Source organism: Rattus rattus, chromosome 4, assembly GCF_011064425.1.
Source record: "Rattus rattus isolate New Zealand chromosome 4, Rrattus_CSIRO_v1, whole genome shotgun sequence".
NCBI lineage: Eukaryota > Metazoa > Chordata > Mammalia > Rodentia > Muridae > Rattus > Rattus rattus.
This window is the reverse complement of record NC_046157.1, coordinates 3,096,983-3,105,974: the sequence shown is the minus strand read 5'-3', so window position 1 is coordinate 3,105,974 and position 8,992 is coordinate 3,096,983. Positions and strand designations below refer to the sequence as shown.

General features: G+C 55.7%; 1 protein-coding gene across 1 annotated transcript; it reads left to right on the top strand.

Moving 5' to 3' along the window:
- Positions 1–560: 560 nt before the first annotated feature.
- On the top strand, positions 561–3,484 carry LOC116897777 (carbonic anhydrase 15). Its single transcript, XM_032899204.1, has 8 exons — positions 561–694; positions 902–937; positions 1,325–1,495; positions 1,920–2,080; positions 2,163–2,255; positions 2,779–2,845; positions 2,940–3,106; positions 3,220–3,484. Exons 1-8 carry the CDS (start codon positions 631–633, stop codon positions 3,430–3,432), a joined length of 972 nt encoding a protein of 323 aa, XP_032755095.1. The 5' UTR covers positions 561–630; the 3' UTR covers positions 3,433–3,484.
- The last annotated feature ends 5,508 nt before the right edge of the window (positions 3,485–8,992 follow it).

Genomic DNA, 8,992 nt, shown 5'->3' with positions numbered 1-8,992 from the left:
TGTTCAGCCTAAGCTGCTCACACCCACAGACATGGTGCCCATGTGCAGAGCTCCTGTCAAGTGACCACATGGCACATCGGGAAGGCCTCCAGAGTGTCAGGGGCTTGAACTACTGTAGTATCCCCACCACAGGAGGGCTGCAGCTTCACCCAAGACCCTTTTTTCAGTAGGGTAGTCCTCAGACAGGAGCATCGGTAGGAAGGCAGGTGCGGACCTGGACTTGGAACAGGGGTTGGAGTCTCAAACTTGTCACAAGAAACATCCATGCCTCCTGCCCTAGCCGCTTAAGTCTTAGGCAGTAGGATCCAAAGTGCCCTTGGTGGCTTTGGCATGTCACTCCTGCTCTCTGCCACCCATTTTCACTGCTGGGAGAGTAATAACCAGACACCCTTAAGGAGTAATGCCAAGCCTTACACTGGCTGCAGCAGCTCTGAAGTTTAGGCTCCAGCCCACCTCCATTTCTAGTGGCTCTACCTGGTCTCCACCCACTCTAGCCCCACCCCAGGGTGTCCACAGAACTTATCCAGACCTCTAGTTCACCTACCAATGGATACGAGCAGCCTTCTCAGTAGTCTGCCTGTACACTCCTCGTCCACTTTGCAGTTCTCCAGAGTCCGTCACTGCGGCATCATGTGGGCCCTGGGCTTCCGGCTCTGCTTCCTCCTCACGCTGGCGGCACAGGTGGACTCCAACGGTGAGCACCAAGGCTCTGCCTGTGTGTCCTTAGAGCTACCTGATACATCTACCCACTGGGGCGTGGGGAGCTTGGGAGGAGACACAGTGACAGGGGAACGGCCTCTGCTGTCTAACCTGGCTCCATTCCTGGACTGAGGCCAGGATGAAACTTTAAAGACCCACATAGTGGTTCTCAGCTCAGTCAGTCCCTGCCTCCTGTTTGCAGGTACCTGGTGCTATGACTCCCAAGACCCAAAGTGTGGTGAGAACACTTGTAACAGGCTATGTGGATCTGTCTGGTCTCTGTTAGCTCCTGTGCTCCAAGGGACTGGACACCAGACAGCAGGCACGCTGTGATTCTGTGTGTCTGTTGTTGGGGGTCTGTGAGCCTATGGGTGTGACTAGACCATGTGTGTGTTGGGATGGTCCTCAGCATGAGTATGCAGCCATGTCCCAAACCCACCTACTTAATCTCTCTGTGGGCCGGTATGTGTGCAGACTTGGTAGCTAAGTCAGATAAGGTTCTTCTGCAACCAGATGTGTGGAGGGCAGAGGGAGGGCATCTGGGTATATGGAATCCACCCTCCTCACTGTACTCCCACACTGCCTCCTACGCCCCTGCTGTAGACTCCAGTCCTTGTTTCCTCAGGCCCTGCCCACTGGAAGGAGCTAGCACCTGCCTGTGGGGGCCCAACCCAGTCCCCTATCAACATTGACCTTCGATTGGTCCAGCGGGACTATGCTCTTAAGCCCTTCATCTTTCACGGCTATGACTCAGCACCTCAAGATCCTTGGATCCTGGAGAATGATGGCCATACAGGTCAGCACCATGAGGTTAAGACTGCTACCCAGAAGCAGGACTCCACACACCTTACAGGAATCTCACATGCACAGCGATGAGGACTCAGACAAGCTGAGAGACCAGCTTCTCAAAAGAGCTCGCTGCCCGCTACGCACACACACAAATGGGCTAATCATGTATAAGAACGGGATACACAGGGGAATCCAAATCCTTGTGAACAGAGCAGAGGAGGCTCTACACAAGATGTAGGGAGGTGGCAGGAGATCCCTATAAATGAAACTAGCCATGACCACCGAGGACAGTCAGTCGGTTCATGTCTAGATGCCAAGATGCTGGAAAGAAGTCAAAGTCCTCATAACCAAACTGCTAGTGACAGTGTTATTCTACACGGGGGCGGGGGGACTGCTGGGGAGAAATACTCTCATGTGCTCCCTGCCTTCAGTGCTACTGCGAGTACATTCCTGTCAGCAGAACTGCCCAGCCATCGGAGGTGCTGGGCTCCCATCATCAGAATACCGGTTACTGCAGCTGCATTTCCACTGGGGAAGCCCAGGGCACAAAGGCTCAGAGCACAGTGTGGATGAGAAGCATGGCTCTATGGAGGTGGGTTCAGGGGGGACCAGGAGAAAGACGGGCATAGCAAGCAGAGAGCCCCCGGACACCAGCTTTGGTCTGTATTCCCTAGATGCACATGGTCCACATGAACACAAAGTACCAGAGCATGGGGCATGCGCGGAGCCAACCAGATGGGCTGGCTATACTGGCTGTGCTATTGGTGGTGAGGAAAGGGCTGTGGCCTATGCATGTTTCCAGAGAGGGGGAAAAGAGTTGTGTGGAGGGACCAGGGATCTTCAGGTCTGGAGGGCCTAGGGAACTCAGAAGAGCTCACTGCCCCTCAACACACGAACACAAGTGGTCTAGTCATCCAAAAGAATGGGGTGCACAGGGGAGTCCAAATCCTTGTGAACAGAGCAGAGGAGGCTCTACACAAAATGTAGGGAGGTGGCAGGAGATCCCTATAAATGAAACTAGCCACGGCCCCTGAGGACAGTCAGTTCCCTGGATGGCCAGGGAACTCCCCACCAAGGAGGCGAGGGCCAAAGGAATGGAGTGTTGGTGGACCTCGTAGCAGGTCATCTTCCTCACTCCTAGATCTCCCAGACCCTCCGACTGCGCCCTACCCACTGGTGTTCCTGCTTTACCTTCACACACACACGGGGGGTGGGGGCGGTAGAGGAAAGGGAGAGAGAGAGAGAGAGAGAGCGCAAGCATCAAAGCGTCTCTTACTAAAACTTCCATAGGAAGAGGACAAGGACAATACCAATTTCTCTGCCATCGTGTCTGGTCTGAAAAATGTATCTTCACCTGGTAAGGAGCCGTGGGGTCCCTTCTGGGCTGCAAGTTAGGTGGATGAGGAGCAAGAGCACCAGAGGCAAGTTCCAGCTTCTCTTCCACCATCCAGGGGTCTCTGTGAATCTGACGTCCACCTTTGCGCTGGCCTCTCTGCTGCCAAGTGCTTTGGGACTTTTGCGCTACTACCGATACTCTGGGTCTCTGACCACGCCAGGCTGCGAGCCCACGGTGCTCTGGACTGTCTTTGAAAACACCGTACCCATTGGGCATGCGCAGGTGGGAGCCACTGCCCCCCCCCCACGACCAGGCTCTTTCCCACAGTCTCAGTTGCTACCCCTGCCTTCTCTGCCTGCCCAGTCACATCTTGACCCATCTTTGCCCACCCTCAGGTAGTCCAGTTCCAGGCCGTGCCCCAGACTGGGCCACCAGGTTTGCACCCCAGACCACTCACAGATAATTTCCGCCCCCAGCAGCCTCTTGGAGGGCGAAGGATATCAGCCTCTCCTGGAGCATCCATCCGATCATCAGCCCCTATCCGGCCCTGTTTGCACTTGGCTCTTTTGGGCTTGGGAGTTGGCCTGAGGCTCTGGCAGGGTCCCTAGGATCCACAGTGACCCCCACAATAGTGTTTCCACAATAAATCATGCACAGTGACCTGGGCCTAATGTGGCTGGGAAGGGTTGTGTGCCTAGTGGTCAAGTGGATGGCAGGTAGAGAATCCTCCTTAACCTCACTGCGGCTTCAATGTTCCTGTCCTCAGAACCGAGAGGCTCCCGAGTGACTGTCCTCTTGCCCACCATAGCCATAGAAACTTCAACCAAAACTGAGACCCAGTCAAGATAAGCACTGGCAACAACACGCTATTTGAGTCTTCCGGTCAGAGGGAAGGGAGAAAGTCAGTGCACCTTAGAAATGCCACCTATTCCAGAAATTGCATTTTATTATACAATCTGGGTGATCAACAAGGGGAGTTACTGTGTCCGATTAAAATGATGACCCGGGTTGAAATTCCAAGGCCAGTCTTTAAAAGTAAAAGCAGGGTCCGACACGAGTCACCGAGTTGGCTGGTTTTGTGAGAGACAGCAAGCGCTACAAAACCAGGCCTGCCAAATAATTGCCCTGTGGAGTATTTTCTAAAGAGAAGCTGGTGTTGGCCTACTGTTGGGAGGCTAAGTAAGCGTGTAAGTGTCCTCTTTATCAGTGTCTGAGGCTGAGTCCGAGGACTTTAAAGAAAAAGACAAGCTTTTGCCTCCAGGCTGCAGATTCCTTGGCTCGGCCAGCTGCTCCTCTCAGGCAGTGCCACTCCGCAGTGCCACTCTAGTCCAGATTCTTCCCCAACTCCAAGGCCAAAAGGAGCTCTACAGCCCAGACTCAGTCCCGGGCGGTCATCAACCACACCGCAAAACCATCTGCATAGCCTCTGCCGCCCACCCTCTAAATAATAGAATGTCAGTTGGAGGCATCTGGGGAGTCTATAGGAGCACGGCACATCGGCCGATTTGCCCCCTTCTGGGGACACCGGAGCCCCTTAGTCTCTGCCGCCTTGGGCAGCCGCTGGAGGCACTGGAGTTTTCTTGTAGTTCTTGCGGGCCACGGCTCGGTTCGCCAGGCCATCCGCGGGGGCGTCCGGGCCATTATCCGCGGCCCTGGAGGACGAAGCCAAGGCGTTCACCGTGCCAAGGACCCGCAGCAGGGCCGGACCGCGGGGCTCGCGGCGGGCGGGTGGCGGCGGCGGCGGCGGTGGAGGCGGCGGCGGCAGCAGGGCGCGCAGGGCGTTCAGCTCGCTCCGCAGTTCCGCACGCAGCGCCTCCAGCCCCGCGCCCAGCTCGGCTCGCACGGCCGCCAGCCCCTCCTGCAGCCGCCGCTCGCTCACCTCTAGGACACCGGCGGGGTAGGTGGCGCCGCCGCGCGGTTCCCCGCACACAGAGCACACGGAGCCGCCGCTGCGCGCCTCGCTCCTCTCGCCGGTCCCGGTCGCCCCGGCTCGCGCGCCCGCGCGCTCGACCACCCGCAGCAGCCGCGGTGCCTCGACTCGCGCCGCCGCCTCGACCCGCAGCTGGCCACGCAGGCGAGCCAGGCGGCCCCGGGCGCGGGCATCGTCGGGAACCGGCCCGTTGGGCTGCGAGTCCGGATCCAGCCGGCGGGCCTCGCCTCGCCTCAGCGCCTCTCTAACGCCGTACGCGCCGCGCACCTGAGTCCACGAACGCCCGGACTCTGCCGCCATGCGCTGCCGCCTGCACCGCTCTCTGTCAGCTCAGCGGAGAGGGCCAGGGCACCAGCCTGCAGCCTAGCGACGACTGGGCTCGCGGGGACGCGCCCCTGGGACGTCTGTGGGAACGACCAGACCTGGGAGAACCCCTGCAGGGCCAATTCCTGAGTGGCTGGAGCTCCAAGGAGGCCACGAGTATGGGGGAGGGCCGTGCCAGTAGGCAGGGGAATTTGAAACTTGGCTGTAGGGACCGTGTTGTCGGCTGGGGCCCCCATAGGGGACTTAGGTTGGCCTCTAGGCAGCGGCAATAGCACATGGCACAACGGCTGCTAAAGCCTAGACACTGTAAGGCCAGGATCAAAGCCCACCTCACATTCTTTCACGTTGTCTTGGCCACAGCAACCCAAGCCACTCTAGCCGCTCTGTCTCTTGTGTCTCCCACATAGCACACTCAGCCACAAGAATTCATCTTTCTCACTGGCATCTCCAACCCCAAGCTCTCGTCCCTCTACAAAACTTTGAGGGGCTTAGAGACTGCTGAGCCCCAGCCCATCTCATACTGTGTCCTGTTTAACCTCCTCTGACCAGGCACCCTAGCTATCCTCTTGTCTTTCCGTACCTAGGCTCCATGGCTCCCCCTGCCGACAGCTTCTGCTTCTCCCACTAGGACACTGAACCTTCCTTACCCACCCAATTTCACAAGTAACTGGAGCCTCAACCACAGGTAACTTTCACATTCATTGTTTCTTAAACGGGGTCTCATGGTCTCATACTCTTTTTTTTTTTTTTTGGTTCTTTTTCTTTTCTTTTTTTCGGAGCTGGGGACCGAACCCAGGGCCTTGCGCTTCCTAGGCAAGCGTTCTACCACTGAGCTAAATCCCTAACCCCCTCATACTCTTTACGTAGCCAGGACTGATTGAATTCCTGGGCCTCCGGCTCTGCCTCTGGCGTGCTGGGGTTACAGGTGTGGGTCGTCATGCCCAGTTAATGCAGACAGACTGAGGATTCGACCCAGGCATTCGCTCTTGCTGAGGAAGCCCTCTACTGACTGAGATCCATCACCAGCTGGCTTTGGTTTTGGTTTAGTTTAAGGGTGATTTTTTTTTAGATTCTTTTTATTATTTTATGCAAATGAGCATTTTGCCTACATTGTGTGTCATGAACCACATGCCTGATTGGTGCCCGAGCTAGTGGTGAGCCTCCATGTGAATGCTGGGAATCAAACCCAGGTCCTTTGAACATGACTTTAATGAGCCAATTCTCCAGTGCATTTCTGTTTAGTTTTGAGACAGGGCCTTGCTCTGTTGCCCAGACTGCTCTTGAACTCCTGTACTCAAATGGTCTCTCCTGCCTCAGTCTCACCAGTAGCCAGGACTACAGGTTCCTATCACTGCCTCTGGCTTATCGTGATTTTCCACTTCCACAGTGAGGCGCCTGAACTCGTGGCTGGCTCTTCTGTGGTGAGTCTGGCACAGGGCTAGATTCTTAGAGTTGCTAAATGCTGAATGTTTGACAAAGAAATAAATATATGGACGCCAAGGGCTGAGCATCGGAACCGATGAGCATTCCCACTCCCCTGCCAAGTCCCTTAGGGGCCGTGACCACTCTAGCTAATCTTTCCTCTCCTGACTGTCTTTATTACCCTTTCTCTTTCTGTGGAGCCTGGTCCTTTCCTGCCCCCGTAGGACTTGAGCTGCGCTCATGCCTTGTACAATGGGTTTTATATCCCTCTAGAGGGCAGGATCTTCCCACCAAGCGTGTTGTTCTCACTGTACCCCTGGGGCATTGTTAGCACTCTGGGTGCTCAGTGCCCTGGGACCTCCAAGAAAATTGTAAGGAGGGAGAGCTCTGCAGAAATCCAGCAGTGCTGGGAGGGGAGGCTGGATCCGTGTGCCCAGATGCAGAGAGGGTAGCCTCTGCATCCCTGCAACTGCATGTGTGCGTAAGTACAGGGGTGAGGGTGGGGTGCTGTCTGCCTGGTAGGGACCACCTGTTTCCCTTCTAGTTCGTTCAGTCTGGCTCATGTAGTTAAAGCCAGGAGATGAGAATGTGACACTCAGTGTCACCCCTGTTCTTGCTGATTTACCTGTTCCCTTGGGCCCTCCTGTATTGGCCCAGATGAATTCTAGAGCTCATTAGCCTTGCCTCTCCCCAAACCCCTGCTGCTGACTACAAAGCCCTGAATCCCTGCCCCAGGCCTGATTTCCAGGTTGTGTGGCCCAGGGGCTCTCCCCTTTCTGAACCAAGTCTGCACCCAGGAAGCCTAACAACTGGGAAGGTGGGAGAGGCTGCCAGAGACTCTAAGCTTGCAGACAGCATTAGAGAAGTACTTTATGTCAAGTAGTGGCTGACTCAGTATTTTTTTTTTATATTTTATTTACTTATTATATATGAGTACACTGTAGCTGTCTTCAGACACACCAGAAGAGGGCATCAGATCTCATTACAGATGGTTATGAGCCACCATGTGGTTGCTGGGAATTGAACTCAGGACCTCGGGAAGAGCAGTCAGTGCTCTTAACCACTGAGCCATCTCTCCAGCCCCCAATGACTCAGTATTTTTAATACCTGACTCAGGGCACTTAGGAATATACTGAGCTACAGAGAGGTCCCCGTTGTCCCTTGCTAACATTGCAGACAAGGGGTCCCATGTTCATGGCAGAGGACCCTAGGGGTCCAGAGCAGAGCTGCAGAGATGAGAGCTGAAAGGCAAGTGTGTGCGCAAGGGTGGGAGGGTTTGTCTCTCACGTGAACAAAACCCTGGGATCTTGCCCTGCACGGAGGGGTGGGGGTGGGCACGGTAAGGCTGTGGGGTGCTTGGCCCAGGTCTGATGGGTGGTGGCAGGGTTAGAGCAGATGCTGAGGTCTGGAGGCAGAAGCTGTGGTGGGAGAGCACCAGCCCTTACCCAGATGGTCACTCGGATGTTGCCTTCAGAAAGGAGGAGGTGGGCTAAAAGCAGGGGCAGAGCTGGAGGGCACAGAACAAGAAGCCAGGGCAGGCTAGCCTCTGTTTCCTCCTGGGAGCCTCTGAGTCAGCCAGATCCTTAGTTCCCTGCATAGAGAGGCTGACTAGACCAGGGCGTGGCCAGGCGCTGTGGCCCAGGGAGCCTGGATGCAGAGTTATCCCCATCTGACCCCTGCTTTAGCCCTGTGCATCCAGGTGGGACCTTCTGAAAGGACAGTCAGTGACCAAACCCCTCATTAACTCATGAACGAGGCCAGTGGGGTGGAACACCTGGGGCTCCAGGCAGGGATGGAGATGGCAACCCCCTCCTGTGACTTAAATGTCGTCACTACTGCCACTGTTATGCTCTTGGTATTAAGCCCTGGCCGTCGCCAAGATAGGATTTATTTCTTAGAGCCAGAGGGGCATGTGGGAGCACTCAGCCATGATGGAGGGGCTTTGGTGGCTTTAGAGGAGGACGGAGCACTAGCTTCACATCCTTACTGGGGAGAGGGTGTCAGAGCACATGTACCCCCAAACCCAGGAGACCTGCCAAGTTCAAGCTGTCTTGGTTCATGGTGAAGCTGCCTGGCTGTGTGAGCTATCTGTGCAGCTCCAGGGCTCTGGCATTGCCTCTCGAACATGACAGGGAGTGAGGAGATCTGGAAGGAGCAGGAGCAGGGTCCCAGCTCATACAACTCTGGTGGCCCTGTCACCAGAGTTTCTAGGGTACAACCTGGACCTTGGCAGTCCTAACAAGTTCACTCTCAACAGAGAAAATGACAAGTAGTATGGAAAAGCAGAGATGAGAGAGAGATCCTGCGGTGACACTGAGAAGAGGAGCAAGGGACCCAGTGACCTCCCCGGCTGATTCTGGTAGGCTCAGGTTTAGTGGAGAGCAGGGAGTACAACAGCTAAGCCGTCCTGGTCAGTGTGGTCCTGTCTGTTACTGACTTGTGGCTGTTTCTGCTCTAGTCTGCCCTGCGAGGCCATCTAACGAGTTCTCAGC

Excerpts from the sequence above, each read along its gene's own strand:
- LOC116897777 (XM_032899204.1), top strand. The coding sequence starts at position 631 with ATGTGGGCCCTGGGCTTCCGGCTCTGCTTCCTCCTCACGCTGGCGGCA. Across the intron at positions 695-901 it reads GGCACAGGTGGACTCCAACG|GTACCTGGTGCTATGACTCC; the intron begins GTGAGCACCAAG and ends TCCTGTTTGCAG. Across the intron at positions 3,107-3,219 it reads TACCCATTGGGCATGCGCAG|GTAGTCCAGTTCCAGGCCGT; the intron begins GTGGGAGCCACT and ends GCCCACCCTCAG.